This window comes from Ixodes scapularis, unplaced genomic scaffold (assembly GCF_016920785.2).
Source record: "Ixodes scapularis isolate PalLabHiFi unplaced genomic scaffold, ASM1692078v2 PGA_scaffold10__122_contigs__length_95168666, whole genome shotgun sequence".
In the NCBI taxonomy this organism is placed as follows: Eukaryota; Metazoa; Arthropoda; class Arachnida; order Ixodida; family Ixodidae; genus Ixodes; species Ixodes scapularis.
Window position 1 is genome coordinate 32,212,760 of NW_024609836.1, and position 26,954 is coordinate 32,239,713.

Below are 26,954 nucleotides of genomic sequence, written 5' to 3' on the forward strand. Positions count from 1 at the left end.
TTATTAACTTTTTACGAGCTCTTTTTCTAAAAGGTTACGATCTTCCACGTAGGAAGCTAAGAGCTAACCGCGCCAGTACATAGCTTGTAGCTTGTCACGTGACTTCGTTCTCCCTGCGTCGCACCGCCCAACCGGAAGGACACCTGACACTCTTCGAGCTAGGGATTGACTCGGGTCGCCCGTAGCCTCCTTTGCGGTCCACGCTAAGGGGAAGCAAAGTATTGAAGTGTATGTACGCCATTGAATGCGCCGACTCTTCGACGCCAAGTCATGCTGCCCACAGCCAACGAAAAACAGCGCCGAAGAAACACAAGGATACAGACGGAGGGAGACAAGACAGGACGCACTCTCAACTGAAGTTTATTGAAAATTCACAAAATATATAGCCACAAAAACACGGGCTGAGCAGATAAAGTTAACAAGGTTTTTGTGGTTACATAACATGGGAATTTTCACTCAACTTCAGTTGAAAGTGCGCTTTGTCCTGTTTCCCTCCGTCTGTGTCCGTGTGTTTTTTTCGGTGCTGTTTTTCGTTTGCAATGAACCAACTGGCCCAAATCTCCACTTTATTGCACATGGCTCAGTTGAGACTGCACCGCTGACATTACTGTGGCGAATACCTAATTGACTTCGCGCCGCCACCCAGCGAGAATTAAGGCGCGGCTCACATCTTAAGCGCGAAACACATGTACGACAAAACCGTCCGATCCGACGTGCGTACTGCCGCAATGACCTTCGGGGGCGAGGGTTTTCGTAGCACCGGAGAGCATTGAAAACCCTCGCCTCCGACCGTCGTATGGCCTGATCGGACGTCGGACCGGATGGTTTCGTCGTACATTTGTTTCGCGCTTTACTACTCACAACCGTCTTCCAATGAACTGGTAACCGCTACATGAAATTACGGTTCTCTTACGGTTCGGGTTCAATTTCAGAGAGCTTTAGTAGGTCAGTCCCAGAGCTCCGATATCCCCGAGAACGACACCCGATAACGACATGATGCATGCGCAAAGGCGGAGGCGGAGCATCGGGTATCGTTATTGGGGTCATCGGAACAATCTAGTAAAACTTCCCATTAAATGCTTGATATCGCTGGAGGTTTTGTCCCGGTTCGGTAAAAAAGTAACGGTTTTGCTCCGGTTTTCGGATCGGGTTTGAGTTCGGTTTCCACACACCGATTGTAGACAATACTTTTGTGAGCGTGTACTTCGGTACAATCACAGTCGATTATCGTTTCCGTTCTATCGTCGCAAGTCTACTTTTTGTATACCTCTTTTTCCAGAAGAGTAGTAGTTGTAAACAACTTCTTGGCTGGGTGGTCTTTCCGTCTGGCGAACAGTTTTCTCCCCGATGTCGTCGGGTCATTTCCGCTGGAGTAAAGGGCGATCCAATCCCAAACCGAAAAACGGATCCGGGTGCCAGAATCTGTTTTCTTTTATCTTCTGGAGCGCGTTGTGTTTGGAAAGTGTGCGGTGGGGGAGGAACCGCCTTCTTAAAGGGGCGGTGCAACGATTTTCGGACTTTGGCCAATTAACTGCGGGAATTAATCTTTTTCACATATAGAACGAAGAAGAGAAAACCGTATCTTCTTGCACGCAGTAGTATTTATTGAAAAAAAAAAAAAAGAAGCAAATCGAAGGTTCCCAAAGTGCCTCTCAACTCTCCTATCGTCTTTCGAGTGACGAACTCAGGGGTACCACATGGCTTCGCGTTCTCTTCAGAGGTTCCAGCCGCTTCCTCCGCGATTGTCGACTTTTGAATGATTAGCATCGTCGAAGATCAAGGCGAGCGATCGACGCAAAAAACGGTTCGCCACGGCGCTGACGGCGAGTGTAGCATCGGAGGGGGACAGGTTTTAGACAGTTTTAGTGGACCGTGCGCTAAGGCTTTGCGTACGCAAAGATCGGGTCGGGGGTGCGCATGCGCAGAACGCAATAGAAGGACTAGCGAATTGCGTACGCATTCAACGCTGGGTATTTCGCGTTGCGGGCTGGCTGGCTTTGCGAGAAGCTCTCTCGAAAGCTCTGGGGCCCAGCGAGATTACCTGTTTCAAGATGGCGTTTACTCCGCCTGGCGCACCAAGGGCTACGTGGTGTTCGCGAAGCTAAGTGTTACGCGAAATTGTGTGGTGTTCAGCTCGGCCATTCTTTCCGGGACCTACCGCGGTCGAATCAGATCGCCGTGCAGCTGAAGGAGTGCATAGTGAAAGGTTCACCGCTCGCAATATGCGTGAACGCTGCGATCTGCTCAACGCTAAACCTATTCGCGCAGGTCATCGCCAATGGATGAACGGCCCTTGAAGAAATCCCCAAAGTTGTCACTACGCACTCGATAGAGTTGGTCCATAGTAGGTCACAGATTTGATCTCGCGATAGCACTGATAAAAGGTGCCGTTTCCACAGGGGAGAAGGAGGAGGAGGAGAGGGGGATGGGGGGGGGGGGGGGCGAACGACGGAGGCTCTATGTTTGAATTTGACTACGAACTCGTACTCGTAGCCTCCCTCCCCGCAGAAGAGCGCGCTTGACCAGGCAGCTGCGGCTTCGTTTAATTTAAAATAAAATGATTAGAAAGGTTTTCATTTACAGTATTTATTTTGAGGAGTTTGGGGTGCTATAAGCACGAGGAATTCCACGGCTCTGGCAAATTTAACCAACATCATGCTAGGCGTTCACTCGGCGACGTAACGCACAAGTAAAATCGGTCCGAGCAGGTCGTTTTTAGCGTACGCTAGAATACTCAAACTGTCTTTCGTTGACTTCCACGTATCCCCCAGAGACGTTGTCAGCGCAATTCCTGTAACTGCCACACACGGCTGCGAATCAGCAGAAAATTCGATTTTTCCTTTGCGATCCTTATCGTATATTTGGTACAAGTTTACGCGTTTTTTGTCATTGTGCCCTGATACACAAGAAAAAAACACTGCTAATGTTTTAAACGTTAAAATCGTTGCACTACTCCTTCAACTGTTTGTTTTTCGTTTGCGGAGCATGGCATCGCAACGGTCTGAAATTTCTGGTTCTAAATGTTGCAGAGAAGCGACCGTCGCTCTTGCAGGAGGCCCCATGGGAGGGACATGAGGCGGCGGTTCATCGCGCGTGAGGCCACGTGGTTCTCACGGGTCCATTGGTTGGAAGTACGTGCGCGCGCGCTTGGTCGTCGGTTGTCGTGTCGTCTGCTTGCACAAGGTCGCTTTGAAACAGTGTTATTGTTATAAAAAGAACGCAACTATCTCCGTTCACCTTAAAGGGATACTTCAAGAAAATTTGAAAAATACCCGTGGTTTTCAGAACTAGGCTGAATATGATCCGTAATATTCGTAAATGACAATCGCACGTATATATCTTGAGCCTGATGGTTGCATTTTTTGTTGCGAACGGCCCACTCTGGCAAGCGCTCGGAGAGCAGCCAGCGGAGAGCACCCCACATCCGGCGCAGTCGTGACGTAGTTTGTCTCGGGATGAGCGAAACTGCGGCGAGGCTGACGTCGTCAAGATACCCTAGCCGTTTTAGCCACCGAAGCGGTCGATGCACGCCAGCGATCGGGCCACCGCAACTAACCGCGAAGCTGATTTTGTGGGAATTTTGCGTGACGGGTTAATCTTCTATAATATTGTAGAGGGAGAATATCGACGTCTGGGACACACGAAAGAGAGTCTCTGAAAAAGGGGAGTTCCTCCTTTCCCTCTTCTCTGGTGGTGGCCCGAGACGAGACAGTTATCGTCACTACCTGTCAAGGTACCTAGACGGGCATTAGAAACGAGGCGTTAGCGACATCCACCAGGTGCTCTTTGCTAATCATTTAATTCTTTTTAAAAATCCTTTTCGTGTCTTTTTCAACAAGAGATGGGTGTTTCTGATGGATACTGCTCCCTTGAACACGAATAGACCAAAAAATAAGTGTTGACATTTCGTTGTAGTCTCCCTTTAAGGTGAGACTGGAAGCTCCGCCTTCAGCGCGAGCATTCTGCTCTTGCCAACACAAGTGTGAACGTGCAGGAAAGTGCAAGCAAAGCACCGCGGAAGCCAGCGAGCTCGTGCTGAAGGCGGAGCTTTTTGTCTCAACTTAAAGGGACGCTGCAAGGAAAACATTTTTTCTTAAAGAACAAAGATCGAGTACGTCAATTAAAAAAAAAAAAGAAAAACAAAATTACCACGAAGTTTAAGTTTTTGTTTTTCCGAGCAATATTTACGCCGTTAAACGGCCCGCTGAGCCCCCGGTGCTTGCAAGGTGCTTACATCTCCCATTTCCTAGAGAAATGATTGACGTGTAAAAAGTTGGTTCTATATTTGTATTTCTGCGCCGTAATAGTATTTCAATATTTGATTGAAATACTATTACGGCAGGAAATAATCGAGATAAAATCATTATTGTTTTCAAATGTATCCTGACATTGCTTCTCCCGCTTTGCTTTGAAACATGGCCGCTGGTGGCGGAGTGCTGAATGAGCGAAATTTGTTGAGCTCGTCAATATTTATGAGGAACCTTGATCCTTGATCCGCCGAATCCTTGAAAGTACGTAACATGACCACGAACTAATTATGGGCTTCAGATGATTCAGCACACACTTCAAACAGTATTGAATTTTTTTTCAATAAATAAGGTGTCTGCATCGAAACTTTAAATAAGAATACACTGCGTAGAATATTATCCTCCTAATAATATATTTCTCGGTGTGCTGCAGAAATGTCCTTTTTCTGTTTGAAATAATGTAATTCTATCCCGCTGACCGAACTGCCTGTAGGGGCCAGGGGCTTCGTCAAGCTGCACTTCTGCTGCTTTTTCTTCTTCCCCTATCGCCAATTTTTTTATATGGAAGTAAATAAAATGAGGTGAATTGAATAGAGTGCGAATGGTTTTGACGTCCCAGACGTGTTTAGAGGAAGGTCTCCTCCACCGATCTAGTTTGCAGCAAACAACTGCCGTAAGTACGCGCCTTCGGAACCGCTGTGCGGATGCTCGTTCTCGTAGTAGGACTGGCCTGAGCCTAGCGTCCCAGATCAACTATTTTTATCGATCTGGCTTGATTAATTTATTTACGAGTGTTAATGCTGAATAAAGATATATTTGTTCCCGTAAAAGTGGTCCCGCTCCTGTGTGGAGTGTGCAACCGTCGTGATTGCGACCATGGTTTCAATACCGAGAAGATACCTACACAGGTAAAAATTGGCGAGCCACTTGATTGGAGGCAATCAGCCGTTCGGTTCGCGTCAAGTTTGTCTAGGTATGTTTCCGTCATTCCGCCTCCAAATTACGGGAACCGGTAGTTTCTGTTATTAAAATTGTGCAGTGCACCTGACCTACCAAAAAGGATATTGTTACGTGGCGTTTTAATTGTGCGTCATGGAGCTCACCCACACTACTCGCAGATGCAATGTGAAAAAAAAAAAAAAAAAATTACCAAGAACAAGGAAGCTCCATATTTATTTTGGTGATTTTGTTTTTAGCCCTTTCGGTCGCTTATTACCTCACATCGATAGACGCTGACAGGCGCTTGTATTGGACGGTGGCTCATGTATGACGGAACGCTAGAACGTCGCTTTCGTGGTCGAATCGTCTGAGCGTGGCAGAGGTTTTTAGACGGCGGGGGATTAGCAGACGGACGGGGGCGAAAACGGACGCCGGCGCGCAGCTTTCGTGTCCGCGTCTACGGCTTTGAAGACGACGATAGACGGTGGTGCATTAACAGGCGATGTCGGAGGCTGCCGATCGTCTGCTCGCATGACTAGCAGGTGGTGTTAGACTTCCAGACAAGACGCACCAGGTGTCCCGAAAGGAAGGCGCTACTACGCAGAGCCGTATACGGCTTTGGCACTACGTTTGTTACCGGGTTCGGTCGAGCAGCCAAGTTAGTTCAGTAGTAATGGGCGGAACCTCTGATTTCTTGTGGGCGGGGCTTAGAGCGGGCCATGATCTCCATTTAAATTGCGTATAACGGTGTAAATATATTTTTCCTGAAAAAAAAAAGCATTGTATAAAATACATGTCCCATTTACGCCCTTTAAAAAAAAACATTTTTTTTTCTCATGCCGTGTCTCTTTAACCGCTCACTCACACTAAAAGCGGATCCGCGTTCGCAAAGCGGTTGCGAACGCGGTTGTAGAAAGATCCAGTACAATTGCACGCGCACTTGATGTCATCGAGTGCGCGTGCAATTGTACTGGATCCGCTTCCAGTGTGATCCGCTTCCAGTGTGAATGAGCGGTAAGGGTGAAGGGAGTATCTACATGTCTAAGTGGTGCATGCGATGTCCGAAGGTTCAAGAAGCTTCCTGCTCGTCAGTTTTAGAGTAAAATCTACATTTCACGAATGCAGAACGAAAAATATGTCCAGTCCTAAACCTGTTTCTCCGCGAGGCCGCCTCATCGCAAGCGCTGTATTTTGGCTAGACTTGTATACGTTACTGAAAAAAAGTAACCGATTACAATTACAATTACTTTACTGTAAAAAGTCACACCTTACAATTACAATTACAGCTTTAAAAAAGTAATCGAAAAATTACTCTAATGTAATCGATTGCTTCCCACGTTACTTTTCATTCAACTTTTTTATTACAGGCCGCGCTCAGTTGTTTCAAAAAGAAAAAAACAGTTTTAACCGTTTATGTTTAGAGCTGAGTGAGTGACACCAATACACCCAATTCCTCTCGTGAGAATACAAATGAAATAAAAAGAGCGCTGTTTAAATACATTACTCACAAGAGGCTGGATAAAACGCCATTTTTCATACTCGGACGTAGTCTCCGGTGTACAAAAATAAAAGTATCCATGAAACGAAGCATAAGGAAGTGGCCTACTAATCCTAGAGATCCCGTGCTTAGTGGTTTCGAAAAAAAAAAAGAATTGACCGTTGCCCAGAGCTGAATGACTCCAGCACATCTAACCCCCCCCCCCCCCTCTAAAAAAAAAAAATTAGACAAATTGTAATGGGTAATTTTGTAATCGATTACAGCAAACAAGTAATTCAGTTACAAGGATAGTTACTCCTTAAAGGAAGTAATTGAAGCGTTACAAAACTACAGTAAACTGTAATCGACTACAAGTAATTCGTTACTTGTAACGCGTTACTTACAAGTCTGATTTTGGCGCATATGACCCTTTCTCCGGTAATGAAGAGCTGGCGGCGATAGGAAAACGAAGGCGATACTCTGGCTCCGGTATTTCCTTACTCTGATTTCCGGAAACGTTCGGCGCCATCTATCGGCCAACCAGGAAGCCACACGCGTGGCATTACCCTTCACTCTTACAGCACATGTTCCCGAGGCTAAGCAACACCCCCTAAATAAGGAAAGCGTAAGTTGCAAAATTTCCTGTGTCACTAAAACAGGCCACCGCAGGTCACAGATTGGACACGAGAATTACGTCAACGTTCGGCTACAACTCGTGTCCAATCAGTGAGAACCCGAGCCCCAGCCAAACCATGACGTCACAGTCGCGTCTAATCTGGGCCATATGGTGGCATCTTTTAGCGACGCCGGCAAATTCAGCACTTGGGCTTTCTTATCTACAAGGTACTGTGCTAAGCAAGGTAGTGCAACACGTAATACAAAAGTGTACCCCAACAAAACGTATGACAACACGGAGTGTTCACGTTCCTATCTGCCGTAGCACGATTTGAGGCGAACGACGTGAACAACCTCGAGTTCCCTCGAGCCGCGTCTCATAGTTCAGGTCTCCAAGACGGCGAAGAACCCTTTAGGGTTCAGGGTAACGTTGCGGAAACTTCTTGCTGAGAACGCGGCGCGGTATCGGTGTCCACACTTACACCCTGTCACCAAGCTGGAAGTGGACGTCGCGACGACGAAGGTTGTACCGATCTGTGTCGACCCGCTGTTGGTGTTGGATTCTAACCCTTGCCAGTTCTCGAGCTTCTCTCTCGAGCTGAGAGATCAGCTGGGCATCATCGTTGGCATCGCCGATTGACTCGTGTGGTAGCATAGCGCAGAGAAAATGAGTTACTTTCTTGTTGTGCGCCAGGTGGAACCGCGCCATCTTAGTCGTTTTGTTAACCGTCCTGTTGTACGCAAAAGTAGCATACGGGTGCACTTCAACCGACGTTTTGTGTTCGATGTATGCATACACTGCGATCAAGACAGCGGTCGTCTTGTTAAGTCTTTCAGTAGTTGTCTGTGGATGGTGTGCAACCTGCGGATGGTGTGCAACCAGTGGAGAAATTCAGAGGGGGGGGGGGGGGGGGGGGGGTTCGAGTTCAGGATGTCCTGACCTCCTATTCCGCGTGTGTAAATATGTAGGGCGGGGAAAAAGGGGCGTGTTTTTTTAAACATTCGATTCGCTGACCCACTTCTCTGAAAACACCTGCATCCGCTTTTGTGTGCAGCTGTCCCGCGATCGCCGGTGAAACCTAAAGAAAGGATATCACGTGTGAGCTAAGTCGTGAATGAAGGCAGACCCTCGGTCTGTGGTCAGGACTTCGGGAGCGCAATGCCGGACAACTATATATACCCGACAAAAAACTTGTCAACTTTTGTGGGAGTCTTAAGGAGAAAGAGCTTTCACAACTGTGCTGCTGGGAAGAATACTTTCCACTCCGCTCATTTCCACTGGGCGGTGCGCCTTCAGCGCCAAACACCTCTCCTGGAGGCGTGGACAGGAACGAATGAACGCACGCACGAGCACCACGCTGTCCACGCTGCTGCGCAGTCGCGTGGCGCCGAGAAAGAGGGTTGACGCCGACGCGCTGATACACCGGCTTCACAAAAGACAGCAGAGACGGCTGTCACGGGAGCTCGAGATGCCTACGACAACTGACGGCGACAACCCCACTCGTGATTCAAATGAAAAGAAATAAAAAAGTCTGAGGCTTCGGCGCATTCAGCCGTCCCAACTACGCAAAGCCTGTCCGCGCCGTGGCCATTGGAATTTCGTTGAGCGCGATGTATTCCTTTATAGTGACTGACATTATTAGAACGGCAAGAAGGTCTTTCAGCTGTTCCGACTCTAGAGCAAGCTTCATACAGTCTATAGATCTTTAAAAAAAAAGAGGCTCGTAGCCGATTTCACTTTCAGTGTTCATGCGTATGGCGCGTGATTTGCTCGCTTTCCGAAGCGCCATAGCCTCTTATATACCGATAAAGCCTGGCAGATCGCCACGAGAAGCGGCCGCCGAAATGGGAAAGTGGAGCAGCAGTCGACGGAAGAGAGGAGAGCCACGTCACTGGTGCCCCGCTGCGGCGAGACGCCGAAACACACTTCTCCCGAGCGAACAAGTGTGTTTCAGATTCTCGCCGCTGCAAAAGCCGTGCGCTGACGTCCAGGTTCCCCGAGAACTGGCTTTTTGATTCTCTATTCTACCAGATCCTCGCCCTCGAAATCTACGACCGGGCACTCTATGGCTCTGTCATCGAACTGCCAGCTTTGTGAGTATAGAGGGGGTGGAAGCGCCGAACATGCGCGTGCTTGGCTGATGAGATCGCACGCTGGGCTGAGGACTAGTAAATGTTGGAATGGTGTATAACCCTTCGGCGTCTGGTGAGCTTTGAGCGTGCGTGCGTTTCAGCGTACAGTCAAAGCGCAGCAGAGCAACCTGCGCTTCTGAGGGAGATGCTCTTCCAGTCTCACCCTGTCAGTCAGAACTGGTAAACTGACTTTCGTCTTGCAGTATTGCGTCGAATCATCTGCTTCCAGGATGACTGTACGCCCGCATTGCACGATTCTATTTCTCGCTCTATTATCCCTTGTATCCCAGGTCCGTATTCCTTCGCTGTTGACTTTTCTTATCACGCCACAATCGTATTCGTAATGAATCTTCTCTCTATCCTTTTTTTCTTCTTATTTTCTCTTGCTGACGGGAGTGTGGTATCTGTTACGATACAGTGCCACGACGCAAAACGGGGTCACTCACTCCTCGCCAAAGCCTCTTTCGCCAGCGGGTCACCGCATATCGCAGCCCCGGCATGTCGCATCACTTTCCCGACACTCGAAAACAGCGCTGCTTGCACCTGACGCGACCCCATTTGTATGGGGCCACTGCCGGGCTCCGCCCGCTCGCGACCATACCGCATCCAGCCAGGAGGTTGCACAAGGAAGCCCCCTTGCTCGTGCTCGTGCACCGAAACGACGAGACGCGCGATCCTCCGACGGGACGAATATACGTTTTCAGACGTCGCGACACGCACCATTTCCGCTTCCGTCTCGGTGTCTCCTCCAATTTAGAGTATGCCACCCCCTCCCTCCCGGCTTCCGGTGATTCGGGTCAGCCGTGAATAAATTTACGGGCCCGGGGACCGAAATAAAACTCGATTTCGGTTTTCGAGAGTAGCTTCATGGATGTCGTCACGGATTGTCGCTCTACGTGAAACCGAGTTCGTGTGGGGTGTCAGTCACCGCGGGACGCGCTGACCCGATTTTTTCCGGGCCTCCGAAACGATAAGAATATCCCCCACGAAATCTGAAACCGCTAAGGCCTCGTACACTGTATACTCGGCCTTACCGCTCATTCACACTGGAAGCGGACCCGCGTTCGCAAAGCGGTTGCGAACGCGGTTGTATAAAGATCCAGTACAATTGCACGGGCACTTGATGTCATCGAGTGCGCGTGCAATTGTACTGGATCTTTATAAAACCGCGTTCGCAACCGCTTTGCGAACGCGGATCCGCTTGAATGAGCGGTTGAACGGTTTCGTGCTGCGTTGTCGAGGCTTTCGTACCTTCCACAGCGCTCCAACTCCGTCAAAGCTATAATCGGTGATACGTCAAGAGTTCACCAGAAGCTCCTCCCACCTCTTTCCACTTTAGCAGAGCGAACGCTGGAGAGGCGACAACCTCTGGGTCGTCGCCTCTCCAGTGGGAAAGCGGGGGGAGACGCTTCCCCCGCACTTTTAATTTCTTACGGGCTATTGAGCGAACGTTAGCGAATGAGACGCAAGACGAAGTCACAGACCGCAGCAATGGACCAATGACATTTCTGTGGTGTCGCGCCCCCTCAGGGTTGAATAAACATTATTATTATTATTATTATTAGCCACCGGTTCCTACGGCAGATAGTGCGGAGCTCGGTACTATGGAAGCTACGCTAGCATTGACAACGCACCGCAAAATAATTTACGCCGAGTACAGTCTTTTTTTTTTTTTAATTCGCATATCTTGCGAGATAGGTTTATTTCTGTCTCGCAAGGTAGCTTCTACATGACACCCATGTAGGCACATCGGGAATGAAAGCAGTCGCGAGAACCTTACTGTGGTATCCGGGCTTAGACGAAGACATTGAACAAGTGGCGCGGAGGTGTGTCACATGCGCTAAGGTAGCGTCTCTACCGCCTTCCCAGACACCGAAGCCTTGGCCAGAGACAAAAGAAAAATGGTCTCGGGTTCACATCGATATGCGGGTCCAGTAGACGACTACATGTTGCTCATAATCGTAGACTCGCACAGCAAGTGGATTGAGGTGGCGCCATTAAAGACGGTCACAGCGGGGTCTACCATACAAGCCTTGCGCGCGATGTTTGCCCGTTTCGGACTACCCCGGACCGTAGTTTGGGATAATGGTCCTCAGTTCGTCAGTGCTGAGTTTCAGGACTTTTGTTCGCGCAACAACATCCAGCACATGCGCACGGCTCCTTATTTTCCCCAGTCGAATGGTTTGGCTGAGCGAGCGGTGAGAACCGTGAAAGAGGGTCTCAAGAAGTTGAAAGAAGGCAACATGCATACACGGTTAGCACGGTTCTTACACAGCTACCGCACAACGCCAGGAAAAGGCGGGAAGACACCATCGCAAAGATTAATGGGCTACACCATACGTTCACGAATTGACACTCTACTACCCGTGACGTTACCAAAGACTCAGGATGATATAACTAACCCCTTTATTCCTGGACAGACAGTGTGGTTCAAGAACCACATTCCCGGAGACAAGTGGCTTCCCGGCACAGTAGAAACAACCAGTGGTCATCGTTTGGTACAAATCAGTTCGCCAGCTGGTCAGCGATGCCGCCATGCCGACCAAGTTCGTCCCCGCGATAGCAACTCAGAAGTCTAAGCACGGATACCCCAGGTGGACGTGACAACTGATGCTGCCGCCGCGTTCCCGACACCCCAACAACCACAACCGGTCGTCACCTCTGAGCAAGAAAGTCGAGATTCACTCGAACCAACAACAAGAAGGTCACGTCGAGATCGGCGTCCACCTGTTCGTCTTTGTTATAGGGGGAAAGGAGTGTTGGCAAGTGACGATGCAGCAACAGAGTAATCACTGACAGCGACGTGATGGCACGAGCAAGGCCAGCACCAAGTCTTTTTTCTTTTTCTTTATTCGAGCCTTTCCTTCTTCTTTATTCAATCCTTCCTTTTCTGGCAATAAACCTCAGTTGTCATCATGCTGCCACACGGGTCAGTCGTGTCCACTTTATAGCAGGCTACAAGTTCAAAGCACTTGGAATCATTACCATTTCCCTTTCATTTTTCTAATGGCGCCTTTTTGTTTCTACAAGTTTCCTACCAAGTAATCCTCGAACAAAGTTTCCGACAGGAGGATGGTTTACCAACATTATGGAATTTTAGGGAGCCGTTCCTGCATATCCGATTCGGTACGGTTGGCCCTCCGCTATACGCAGTGAGCATGCGCTACCACAGCAGACTCTCATACGCGCAGTTCATACCAGAGGTCCCATTGTACCTTATCGACTATGCAGAAACGGTTCCCTGAAATTCTCTATAAATGTATTAAGAAAATAAGTGCCTTATAATTCGGCGATTCTAATCCAGTGATGAACAGTACGAAAGAAAGACTCATTATCAAACCGCGACAGAGCAATCTGTCGTTTTGAAAATATGAAGTAATCAGAAAAGGAACGGTTAATTTCTATTTCTTTTCAAGTTGAAGCAAATTACTTTTCCTCTCACGGAATCGAATAGTATACTTATATTTTTTTTAGGCAAATGTAATTGTAATCGATTACTTTTTTTCGAGTAACGCGCACAAGATTGCTACCGAGTCGACGACATAAAAGCCCGGCGTCTTCCCAAAGGACTCGGCGCCAGATCCGGAAAAATGGACCTCTGCAGCCTCTTGGACTGTGTCCATAACACGGGCGTAGAAGCCCACATCGAAAGGCTTGGTTGGCACATTCGCGTTTGAATGAGGTCGGCTACGTTGCGATCGTTTGTTACCGCCCACGACGAATGAACACACCTCAGACGCGCGCTATTCATCAAGTATAGACCTAGAGACACCTCCTATCTGTGCACAATAGACCGAAAGTTCCGCATCACTTTTTTTTTCTTCTATTATTAGAACGTATTCTTTCGGAAGCCTTTTTTCTCTCTTTGTTTCACTCTCGCATTGCCTGATAAATCGAATATACGCGCGGTCTATGATGAATGGTCGCTTATACTATTATCAGAATCATTTTAAGCCCGCGGTGAAGGAATGATACTTAAAACATACGTAGATCGAACGTATTCCACGGCGACCCGACAGAGGGTTCCAGTATGTCCTGTAGTCGTAACTAGTCACAAGCTGGTGCGACGGAGTCAATCACACTATCACGCAAACGTGTGAACCAGCCTAAAGAGGCAGTGCCAAAATTTAACGTTATAAAAATTTGCAGCTTGATTCTTTTTTTTTCTTTTTTTGTAATCTGTTTGTTTTGCTAGAATGTAGTAAAAATGCGCTACCTTCTCCCCGAAATACTGTGATTTCGCTGCGTAATCTCAAAAAGGAAAAGAAAAACACAACCTTTTTCCAAGTTTTAAGCCGCATGTGGCGTTCATTGGAACTACGGTGTGACGTCATGGGAAGTACACAAGTTTCCGTGGTGCCATCTATCGGAAGTGAACCAAACTATTTCATCTCCGTCGCTACCCCCATCGTCCCCGTGGCGAACCGCCTCCTTGTCTCGAATCGCTAGCCCTGACCTTCAACGATGCTAACCGGGCGAGGTGCTCTATCGCAGCCGAATCAAACCTTGAAAAAGTCGACAATCGCAGAGGGAGGACTCCGATTGACGTCACTACCCCGCCTCAGTCGAAAGATCGTATGGTTTCAGGGATACCCCGATTTTTTATTTCTTTCATGTAAACAAAAATCAATTAAATTTTTTTAGGTGACATAGAACATTTCCCACAATTAATTAACAAAACTCTGAAAATCGTTGCGCCGCCGTTTTAGCCCTTCCAGGCCGTCTTCCAGGACTCGCCACAACCTAAGATATCCCCTACCCCACTCCTTTTTGGCAGTTCGATAAGCGTGTTATCAATCAGTCTCTTTATCTACGCATCTTCCGTTCGCTAAAGGAGCCTATCTGTCGATTCCATCATTTCAGAAATAACTAGCGCAACTTGGCGGCAAGCAGTGTTCGATGATTCCCAGAATCAAGTCACGCGCGCATTAGGAAAAAGAGGGAAGAAGCGGCTTAGAACAAACTTGGGTGCCCGAAAAGAAGTCACAACGGGCACGAAAGGGACTTTAGGGAAGCCGAGTCTAGGTGCAGCTCAATGGAGCAAGCGAGACTTGCTTCCTTGGTTGAGGAAGTGCTAACGCTCGCTTGAGCACGTATTCACATATTTTCATACCGGAACCTCCCGAACGTACGATTTCCGAAAATAGTACACTAAGCTGGATGTTGCGGAAACGGTGTAGCAAAGGCAGTGCTATAAAAATGAATGGCAGTAAAAACACATTCCCAAGACAACGTGCGAAAGAGCACGACATATAAATAGCCCCGAGGCAAAATAGAACGTGACGGCACGACACGGGAACCAAAAAGTACAGCGTCAAGTTAGCAGGGTGTCAAAAACGGCACAGCAAGCAAACCAGAGCAAATTAGACGCTGAGTGTTTAGACAGCGCCGGGCCGGTCTTCTTTGAAGTTTGGCGACACTGGTTTCTCGCTCTGGGGGTAGAAATTTAACCAGTGCAGTACGACTTCTAACCAGGAGTCTGCAACATGCGTCACGCGAGGATGAGTAAAACGACAACATGACATGTATCTAGCTTGCCTGACCATTTTATACATTTACTATTTATTTACCCTCAAGGCCACACGGCCTTGAGGAGATAATTGGATTTTACGGAGGAGAAGATGATGCGAAGTGAACTAAGAATTCCTCAAAAAACAAAATGTTAAGGTAGAACTCTTTTTTTTAGTAGTTGTGTCATAAACGGCTGTAATTTGGTAGAGATTGTTGCACCATAGGCTATGGTTGCACTCTTCATTACAACAATGATCCTCAAAGCAGCAGTTTTAGTGAGCAATCAATATTTTTAATGAGTATTCATTCATTCATTTGTTTTTTTGTTTTCATGTTTTCGATTGAATTATGCAAATTGAGTCTACGACTTATTCGACACGTGCATCGTTATTAATCGCTTTCGGCATTCATATTTTATATGAATTACTGCTAGTAGGTCACTACATGCCAATAGTATAAAACCTCTTGTAATTCGAACATTTGACCTACCTTTTGGACTTTCGCCTATTATACCCGTGAAACTCCTAAAGTTTACAATTAAAACGAACCATACCGTTTAGTTTTACCAGGACTTCGTCTCTGCTTCCGGCTGTAGGTATTCCATTAAAAATTTTCTATAGGTTTTCGAGAAGAAAAAAAAATACGCAGATCAAACTCGATTATTGGGTGGCGGGAATAGAGTGCAATGCGTACCACTCCAGTTCGATCGTTGGCATTTTGCTCCCGCACCCTGCCGCTTCATCGGGCAAGCATATAGCAACCGTATTCCAACCGAAGTTTATGGGTTCATCGCTCAGTGAAAGCGGCGGTCACGTGAAGGCCTGCTGCAGCTTCAACGGCTGTCAATCTATATAAACCTGGCCTACCTTCGCCTTCCCGTTGAATAGACACACCTAAGCGGCCGGTAGACGCTATAATCATGGACACGCTTAAAAAAAGGCAGGTGTGGTGAGTCCCATGAATCTTATTAACTCACCGCAGCCAATGAGGTTGCAGCATTTGCCGAAAATCACCAAAGATCGCTGAAGATTCGCCGAAGATTCGCCGAAGATTCGCGGAAGATTCGCCGAAGATCCGCCAAACATTCGCCGAAGATCGCCGAAGAACCAATCGGAAAGCAAGGGGCGTGAACGTTGTAAGCCACGCACCCTGCGTTTGTAAAGCTTCGCACTGGATACGTTTCTTATCGTAGCCAGTGTGATTTATGAACCATTTCACCCGACGCCTGCTCAGAAAGAAGTCGCACTCTAAGGCCGCTCAGACGGGCAATATTGACGGTGCAGCGTGTGCACGCTGTTAAAGCACCGCAAAAGCTCGCCGTCCGATCCTACGCGGTAGCCACGGATAAGCTATCGACCGCCGAGTGATGTCACCAATCTTCCAAATCTCATCTGTTGTAGGGTTCTGCCCAGTAAGCACAACTATATAAATCCACTGAATAAGTATAAAGTAACGACAGCTTCAGCCCCCTTTTGTGCTGAAAAGAAATGTTGCCACTTGTCGTCCTATACGGAAATGTTAAAACACTGTTCGACGTTGCAGAACGATGTCGCGTGAACTTCCTGACACCAAATTTAAATTTCATGAAGCCACTTCTTTTTTTTAATCGTAACGATAGTTGATAATTTGTTTTCAAAAGTCCGCGCCATCGCATGTCCGCCGTTGCTTGATCATATATCTCTGAGCTTGTATTGGACACCAGTACTGGTTCAACAGTCGGCTAGGGGTCGGACCCAATCACACGCTTCGTGTCCAAGCAATGGCGACTGCCAATGTTGCTTGATGTGCTTTTCAAAAGGGTCTGTTGCGCCCGCTCTGCACTAAGCACCAAAATTGGCGGCGCCCATAAGAAAAACGGGAAATGGGGTGCCGACACGCTAAGCCTACCTTATTGAAAGGCACGCTAACACTTCTTGAGGTGTTCCTTGTAATCGTACAAGTGCCACTCGTAAGCTACGTACAAGGAACACCTCAGAAGGATACCTTTTTATTCTGCATAAACGAAGCATAAGGTCTGCTCGGTTCGCCGGAACTGACTCAAGTGGTTCAGCAGTGCAGGAATTGGCGCTTTCGATTCATCCCAGTTCTGAACGAGTTCAGACCCAGTTCCTCAGAACTTTGCCGCGAATCCTAAGTCAGTTCAACGTCCGTGGAGAAAGAAGCAGACGACGAAAAGCAGACAACGCTCTTCGCCCGTTTTTGCTCGCGGTTCTGTAACCGTGAGCGAAGACGGACATTTCTCGTAGCTTTGTGCTCAAACGTTTGCGACCTTTAGCATACACAATAATACCAAGACAGAGGTTACATTCTTTCTCATTGATGAAAACAATGTCCCCGTGGTGGACGCGGAATGTGATATTTTGAAATCGTCTTACATACCTTCTCGCATAGGTTTGGCTCTCTGTCGTAAATGTTGAAATGATGGCTCACGTCAAGTTTTTCCTTTTGATGCTACGAGAATATCGACTACGTTTATATATTTTTTCAAAGACACGGGAAAAAATTACACTCGCATTATAGCTCCACCTCCATCACTTTTGGGATTCAGTCTGACGACTCCGATGCATCGCAGAGGTTGGCACCTCTGCGATGCCCACGTAGCTGAGCTCAAAATTGCACATGCGCTCTAAACGGCGTAGTCAAACTTTCAGAAATTATTTTTGGGGACATAGACACCGGACAAATCTGCAGTCTAGACATCCCGTAACGTGAATACGACATGTGTTGGGGATTTCTAGAGGAAGGCTGCATACCAAGTGTTGGCAAAACAACGTGCTGGGGGTGTTGCGTGCGTTTCTTTCCGTGCATTCCGCTGCGTTAAGGTGTCACAATCAAACTGCTTTGCCTTCGGTGACCACACGCTCTAAGAAATCCGGCGCGTCTACTTAAGGCCACGGTCCCACTGAATGTGGCAGTTTAGGTACTTTTTGGCAGGTCATTACTCATCTCCTTATAAATACTATTTTGTGGAATTGATGTCATTCGAAAGGTAATGCAATCCTCTTTCATTTGATATTATGTATGTGTTGGATTTTACTGTTCATGCGCGTTTGTAGCGTTGCGAATATGATGGCGCGGACCCTCACTTGCTCCGCTAGTTCATGTTTTATGAACGATCCATTAACGATAGCACGGTTCCAATATAGCAGTTTTGCTAAGATGATGTCGGAGCAAAATGTAACGATACACTTTTTTGGTATTTGCACTACTTTGTTTTTTTCATCCCTCCAAATATTGCCCTAAAATTGACATTTTTCAGCACAAACATGTTTTATTGACAAGCGCTAGGGCACTGAAATTAGCTACAGATGTAGTGCTTATAATTGGTAATATGCAGAAAAAAATTTAATGTTGTGTAAAAATTTTTTGTCGAGATATTTTATATCAAACGTAGCACTTTTTTGTGCTTTGAGTCATCGTACTTCAAATGCCGCTGACGAAATATTCAAACTATGATAAGATATTTTATAACATTTAGAGCTACAATGGTTGCCCAAGAGGTGGACGATGGCTTTTTTTCGTTTTCAAAGTCATAACGCTCCAGGAGCCCTTCAAACTTACCTGTTTTTGACGCATATCTTTTTGGACATCAAACAGATTTATTGGCATCTAATAACATTTATTGTTTGGAATAGACATACATTGCGATGTATTAAATTTTCACAATGACCTTGCTTTGGTTTCATAATAGGTGTAGAGCTTAGCTAATTTTAAAAACAATTAAAAACTGTTTGGGTGTTTTGTTGCGCTACCTGGGGGATGGCAGACAAAGTGCTGATTTCTAGTGTTCGAAAAATTTCCGAGGGCGGCGTTGGCGTCTGTATCATCATCAATCGCCGTGTCTTTTTACCTTCACATTTAAAAAATATATTGGAAGATTTACTATCGATAAATGAATGGTTTAGGTACTGAGTCAGGTTAATAAATCTAAGACAAATAATTACACACGCGTAGCGTGATATAATGTGGTAATTATTCGATATGATCGAAATCAATAAACAATAAAGACGAAGAGGAAAATAATACACCCGAGTTCACTTCACGCCTAGAGTCGCTGAATGAGCTTTGAAGTATCGGCACTCCGTTCCCCAAAATTGTTTTGGGCGCCGCCATTTTGGGTCCTGTTTAGTGCAAACGCAACTGCCGATCGTCATGATCCAAAAGCACGACTTCCTCAGCATTAGATGCGGTGCTAGGAAGCTGATGCAATATTGCAATTAAACATTTGTGGGGGACGGAAAAGCGTTTCCTGTGATTTTAAATAAAGCTTCAGGTAACTGGCAACCATGATTTTAAGCCACAATATGGCCAAGTGTCGTTACTCTGAACCGTAGCTAATTTACTGGCACAAGCGGGAACAACGAAGAAGAGGCAGGTGTCAAAAGGTAGTGGCTTGTGGAATCCACGGGGCTTACGTCTTGGCCCTTCCGGGTATTAGAAGCCTCCTTAACAAGAGCATGAATAGTGTCATTAAATAAGCTACGCGTCAGAGTAGCGACACTTGGCCATATTGTGGCTTAAAATCATGGTTGCCAGTTATTTGAAGCTTTATCTGAAATCACAAGAAACGCTTTTCCGTCTTCCACTTTAAACAGTGTGCGACAAAGCGAAGCAACATTACATGAGTTTCCTAACACCGAATCTAATGCTGAGGATGTCGCACTTTTGAATCATGACGATCGGCTGTTGCGCCTGCTCTGCACATGAGGAGGAAGCGGCCAGGTAGGAGAAACGCGGGTTTTATGTGCGACCGTTCTAACCGTCTCAAAAGAGAGAGCGCGCGAGCTTGCGCTGGTTTAAGAAAAAGGCATCCAAAGAAAAGAGGCCGCACGCTGTGCTTTTTGTGATTATGCATCTAACTGCAAATTGTTGTGTGTATGTTTATACAGCCGGAAGTTAGTCCGCCTCATTGGGCGTCTGACTCTCAGCTGTAGATAAGCAATTTAGCCAGCGCGGTACAACCGCAAACCTGGTGTCTTTAACGTGCACCACGCAGTAGTGATACACGACCACACGCCGGTAGGATGCTCTTCCAGATCGAAACGGGCAAGGGCGGGGTGGCTTCTGCAGCGCGAGCTTTGGCTCCAAGTGCTCCGAGCTGGTGTGCGCTAGACCATGCACTCGGCCACCGACCCCCCCCCCCCCCCCCCTTTGTGCGTCTAATTTATATACAGGTATAAGTATTTGCAGATCGACGATGGACGTCGATCGTCTCGAGGTAATGTAACGTAATAACATTATATAAATAATAAACTTGTTGAAGGACTCAACGACTCAATTTTTTAATTCTTAGATTGTAATATGGCCGTAGCCTATTGTACTTGCTGTTGATGAAGAGCAATATGAGGTGACGAGGTAATGATTAAATGATGAGGCTCTATAAGGACGACGACATTAGTGAGTGTCGAACCACAACGTACAGTGCCATACTTGTTTCAAGTATCGTGTACCCAAAGACTTTCTTCTCCCGCAACAGGATATGGTAGAATCAATGAGGATGCTACTTTACAACTGTGCGTGGAACAGGAAAACTGCACTGTGCAGAAGTGCGGCTTATTCGTTAATAAGAGGGACGGATTTCTAGCAGCATTCCCTGATTGATTACTTGGAACAAATGGCCTCATTGACGTAAAGTGTCCCCGTTACAAAAGATTCTTGAAGCATACTTAAACCGCAAAGGAGTATGAGGCGAAAAATAATAAAAAGGAGCCTGGTGTGAAAGGTCCAAATCACCCACCATGGCTTCTACTATCAAATACAAGGGCAGTTACACAATACACAAAGAGAGTTTTGGGATTTAGTTATATTTACACTCAAGGACGTTGATATCCAACGTATACAGAGAGATGACACCTTCTGGTCAACCAACATAGAGCCTTTTCTACTCAAGTTTTACATGGAAGGCCCGACTTCCGCTGAAATTCCTTACGTAGACGAGTTGTCCGACCGAATAAACTGCAATTACTCCCGATCTGGGAATCTCTCGATCTTCGTTTGTAAGCCATAGTATCATGAGATCGAGGGGTGTGGCTCTTCGTCCACCGAATATTTCTTCGGCGGGTGTTTTTACCGTGTAAGAGGAGACCGTCGCGTGCTGTTGGAACAACCTGGCGATTCTTCACTGAACTGCTTCTTCCGTAAGCTTCGAAAGGGCTTTTTTTTTGTTTCGCACACCATCTGTTTTGCATGCCCGTTAGTTGCAGGATGGTATGGTGCACTAATGTGATGCCTGATGCCGGTTTTTTTCTTCAAAAACTTGTTTATTTTGTTTGAAGCAAGATTTGGCGCGTTATCACAGAAAAGTATTTTTGGTAGGGCAAAAGTAGGTAAAAGAGACCGTAGAACGTCAATGACGTGTTTGGACGTCGTGGCAGGCATCGTGTAAACTTCCAGCCACTTAGAGTACGCATCGCCCATGACTCCGCAGATGCGGATACGTTTCGCCACCCACCGATTGAATAGTGGATCGTCTTCAGTTACTGTTAGACTCAAGGAAGACTTCGAGTCTTTCCAGAAAGTTAGCCTAGGTGCCAGGACTTTTGTCGAAAGCGGTAAATGTTCGAAATGTCGACAACGTCGGTAGCCACGTGTTGTGCTTGACACTGGACACTTACCATTCGCTGAGACGAAACTTGCTTGTTCGTCTGCCACAAGTCGTCCGATATCAGGTCATCACCGCAACACCATCTCCCGACAAAAACGCATGTCCATAGTTAGCAATCACGTGAATCTATAAATTCCCGAATGCTCATAACTTGCCGTCGCTAAACGCCATTCATTCGTAGCGTCATCATTGCAAATAAACGCCTCCCCATTTCTTCTGATGGTTTTCATCATATTCCTCCTAAGCTGTACTTACAACATTATGTGTGTCGGTACTTCCGAACATATTGCAACGGCGTTTGTTTTCTGGGAACCCCCCCCCCCCCCCCCCCCTTTAATGTAACAACCTGTACAACATCTTCCGAATCCCATGAAACACAATATATCGTGACGTTATTTTAGTCGTCATTAAAATAGTGAGGTAAGTACCGTAAATCGCGAAGCCGTTCACTAGACGTCCGCTTCCACGGTGTCTTGGAAGATTGAGTCTACTGAGCGTGCATTCCTGCAGAAGAAATTTTCATTGATAGAATATTGACACGTCAATCAACATTTGATTCCTTCTTGGTAAGATTTATTGCGAAAGCCCGTTACAACCGCCGGGACAGCATCTTCCTATATCAGAGAACAATTTATACCCAGCCTGACATTCTCGGATACGTCCGTTTGATGTGCCACGCTACTTGAGCTAGCTGAGCACAGCTGGCAGCGGCGCGAGCAAGGCCACGAGGGGAACGTGATGGTGCTCGAGCCATCCCACTGTTAACCAATGTTTCGGCCACCCCACGGGTACGTGTCGCCATCTATTGGTTGAACTAACGCCTTGTTCAAGATGGCTCCCGTGGGACCGCAGCCTTAAGCCCGCAAATCATCTGGGAGAGTCTAGTCGACGAGGATTTTATTGATTTGGAGGACCAATCAAATGATAAGGCTGGAACTATGTTTAGACCTAAAAAGGCAGTCTGAGCTGTGACACCGGACACAACGTTCAACCATGCTCAGTGTCACAGGGAGGACTGTCTTGCTTAGGTCGAAACATATTTTTAGACTCGTCATTCAGCCAGCTTCTTTCGTCGATCGCAGCAATTGGGGCTCTCCAAAGAGCTTTGCGGGAAAGCAGATACTCCAGATTTCTTAGAGTGCGCGCTAGAACTGTAAGTCACTGACAGGCTAAGAAACGCAGGGCACGGACTATACGGAGCGCAAGTTCGTAGCTTCTTTTGCAGGGGTTGTGGTGACGTCAGAACGCCCAGCTCCGATTGGTTCTCAATGAAGGATAGTGGGTAGACCTCAAAGCAAGCAACCTTGAGGTCTATCCACTGTCCTTCAATCAGAGTTACTCAGAGCTCGGCGTCTTTCTGACGTCATCACAAGCTTTGTGATTCGATCATCGGTGTTCTTATCGGCGGATGTCCTGTGTCTTTGAAGGGGGACTCTAACTGTCTTGTTGTTGTATTCCACAGGCCATCACGATGAGCAAGAAGGAAGTGCTGGCACTCCTGGTGGTGTTCATCGTGTACGTGGTCATCGGCGGAGCGGTTTTCATGGCCGTCGAGGGACCCAACGAGGACCTGCTTCGAAACGAGATCATGGAGATCCGGAGGAACTTCCACGGTACGCATGCTCACTGGCTCCAGGTTCTCACTTGCTGGGTTCCGATGACTAGTCCTCAAAGAAGGCGCGTGGACCTCTCTCCTGATATGGCAGGTATTTAGATGTTGTCATCGGCATGACCTGTGGGTGATCAAACTTATCGTTTGCCAGAGAACCTAATTTCGACGGTTCTGCGTGGAATCCCTTGTTCCTGGGAAAGTAGCGTCTTATTCGGTCGACATTTTGGCTCACGGAATGAGATGTTTCTTCTTGGCCTTTCCACCCTTGGTGAGCACATCAAACTCTGCAGAGAAAGATTGCTTTATAAATACATTTCTTGAATACCGACATTTTGTTATCCACACACTGGCGAAACAAGCGCACATCTTCGCACTATACCACCGTGCGGTGCCGGTGCTTGGCGGCATTGTAATTTCATTTTCTCAGAATACGCAAGGAATACAATATCACTGTAAGTCATATGGTGCTCCATTGCGATCTTGGGTCGTGGTGTGACTGGTTCAGAACGACCTTTTCGAAGATTCATATGGACCGAAATGGCGATTACCATGGCAGCTGAGACCGATGAGCCAATCGCCTTGCGAGGTTTGGTTGTCGGTTTTGTAGTGTATTTCGGTGTCCTGCTAGCAGGCCGGGAAGGCAATAGCGCTACTTACTCTCGGCGAACCTGGAAGCAAACCCACCCGGCGAGACGAAGGGGAACCAAGGGACCGTGACATCACCGCCTGCTGCGATTGGTCAGCGGCGCGGTGTTGATAAATCGCAGCAGGCGTCGATGTCCCGGTCTCCATGTCCCGCTTCGTCCCGCTTCGCCACTTCGGCCCCTGGCGTCTTGGTGCGCCGATGGTAACAACCTCCCTCGGAGCGCGGGCGGCGAGATGCGTATGCGAGTTCGAGGTTACACCGCCATGGGAAATTTGGCACCATAGTCGCGCTTTTTAACGCAAATGCGCCGAGAGTAATGTCTTCTCTCTATATACTTAAGTATTTGATGGAAGCTCAGAGAAGCCGCTCTCCAAGTCCGGCGCACATGAAGCTACCGGAATTTCGACGCCTATGTCAGGAATGGGGCTTCTCCTGCCTATCTTGGTATATTATTACATTGTATCGATTCGCGATTTTTTTTTTTTTGCTTTTTGACGTTTTTATAAGTTTGATAATGAGAATAAGGCATTTGAATGTGGCGCATGCACCTTTGGTCAACTAGGACCTCTAAATACTTGCACATGGAATGGTGTTCTAGAGCACTTCTCTGGTTCGCTTAATGTGGCAGGTTTTCTCGGTGTAAAAGGAGCGTAGTTTGTTTCAAAAAGCACCGCCACGACAAAGTGGCATGCACGATCCTGCTTGGGCGGCCGAAAGTTGGAACGGTCAGACGTGCACCGCGTGGTAGTGGTTACACTAATGGGCGTGTCGGTACATCGTCCGTTTATACAACAATCGGCACGACTGCAAATGAAAGCCAGAATATCTGAGTTTCCTAAATGTTTGAAGCTTGAGCTCTCGTTCCTCGTGCGTGACCTATAAAGTCCCTGAATCCTGGGAACGTGGTGCCGTTGCCTTCTCTGCCGGGTAGCCGGGCACAAACCGATACTAACATACAGACGAGCAAACATCGCAAGGTGGTTGGCAGAGCGGTCCCAGTTGCCATGGAAATCGTCATTTGGGTCCATTCAAATCTCCAAAGCTTCGAAAGAGTACGTTACGAACCAGTCGCGCCAAGATCGCTATGAAGCTTCATTGTACTAAAAGCATTCCTTGCCAATATACGCGTTTTTGGTACTGGGCATGTAATCAACTTATAAATCATGCTTATCTCCATATATATATTATAATTATATTCCCTTTTTTGCGTATTCGAAGACGGAGAAATTATTTTTCAGTGCCACCGAACGCCGCGACGCCGCATGTTGTTGGCGGTGCGAAGATACGCGCTTGTTTCACCCGGGTGTACATAACAAGAACTTGGTATTCGAGATATGTCTTTATAGAGCAACCTGTCACGGAAATTTGGATCGGCTCACCAAGACCGGAGAGGTTATGGATAAACTGCTCATTCTATGAACCGAAATGTCCATCATACCGGGAGCTTGGCGCAACCTCCCCAGGATCCAGTGACATTACTACTACCAGTAGAGCCACTACATATACTGCCCTTCAAAGCAAAGACACTTCTGCCATCTTATTGCCGACCATCGTTGTTGCTAGCTCTCTGAAGCTCCATCTGACATCGCAGAAACCGCTTTTCCGTCCTTCTGAAATGTTAAGGCAGACAGTGACCGAGCAAACACGCCTTTGTCTGAGCGTCCTGACAACGTGCTCAGGAAATCGTCTTTTAGAATCGCAACGATCGCCGATAGAACCTTTTTGAAAAGTGCATCAAGGAACCTTGGCGGTCGCCATTGCTTGTACAGGAAACGCGTGATTGGTTCCGAGTCCTCGCCGAAGGCTGACTCGGCGCTCGTTTTCAATACTATCTGAGCCGAGCTCACGCCGAACGCTGACTTAGCCCTCGTGTCCAATAGATGCTCAGAGTATGTGAGCAAGAAATGGAGAACAGTCGTTTTCGCGGACTTTTGAAAAGGGTCTATTGCCTTCAGTCTGCAGTGAGTACGAAAATGGCGGTGCCCGCAGAAAAATCAAGGAATGAATTGCCTTTCAAAGAGCTCGTTTAGCGGCCCCATGAAAGCGCAAGTTCGTCTGCTTCTTTTGCTGGGGGTTGTGGTGACGTCAGTACGCCGGGCTTCGATTGGCTCTGATTGAACGATAGTGGTTAGACCTGAAAGCAAGCTGCCCTGAGGTATTTCCATTATCCTTCAATCCCAGCCAATCAAAGTTCGGCGTTCTGACGTCACCACAACCCCAGCAAAAGAAGCAGACGAACTTTCGCTCCGCATAGCACTGCCGAGCTGAAGTCAATAAAGGGCAACATCCGGAACCGACGCAGACGCTTCACCTCAAGAATTTCAGCAGCACAGCCCGACTTCATCTTTCAGCACGGGTTCGGTGTAACTTCAACGCGGGCGGAGAGACCAGTCGTGGCTGCTCCGAGCAGACAGCCGTGACGTCACAGGGAAGGAAACATCAAAACACGAGTCGTAGATTACGGCCTCTGCGCCAGGGATATCCCCGCTTACTTGGAGAAACCTAGGGCGACGAGAAAAAAAAAAGACGCATAAAATCCCAGACACACTTTCGAGGCGCGTGTGTTCGCGCACGTCCTCCCCACGCCCGCGCACAGATCTACGCAGAAGCACACATACAGATTCGGAACGGCGAGCATAAATATACACACAAGGACGCGCACAGGCTGTGATTCTAAACTTGGAGAAACGAACTCTGGGATGGACCCATGTTGGGAAGTATTTTCAGCGTTTTGGGGCAAAACAGGCTCTTAAAATAGAACTCACGGAGACACCAGTTATAGCGGAGCAGTCTTTCAGTATACGGTACAACAACATTTCGCCTGCCGCGTCTCCCGCGCCTAAACGTGCGACTTAACCTTGCATGTCCTCGGCCCTTCAACACTCTCTTCCTGCTGTTTCCGGCATCTTTCCTTTATATTTTTAATTGTTTGCTTCTTCCTGCGTTGCAATCACAACTGAAAGATATCGTCTGATGGTCGATGACGTGTCTCCCAGAAGCTGAAGAAAGCTGGCTTCTTTTGTTCATTTCAAACCTATACGCAACCTATAAGAAAATCACGGCGCTTGCTTCCTTTACAGCAAACAAGTTTATGTCTGCAATCGCAACACATCGCAAAAACAAAGAAACAGTGCAAATGCTGCGAGAAAAAAGGATGATCCATTGGTGGA

General features: G+C 47.3%; 1 protein-coding gene across 1 annotated transcript in view; it reads left to right on the forward strand.

Annotated features, from left to right (window-relative positions):
- LOC120838237 (potassium channel subfamily K member 4) overlaps positions 1-26,954 on the forward strand; it is a 143,857-nt gene that overhangs the window by 34,970 nt on the left and 81,933 nt on the right. Inside the window, exon 2 of the mRNA XM_042287677.1 lies at positions 22,989-23,139. Within this exon, the coding sequence (XP_042143611.1) occupies positions 22,989-23,139 (151 nt within the window). The remainder of the gene's footprint in view (positions 1-22,988; positions 23,140-26,954) is intronic.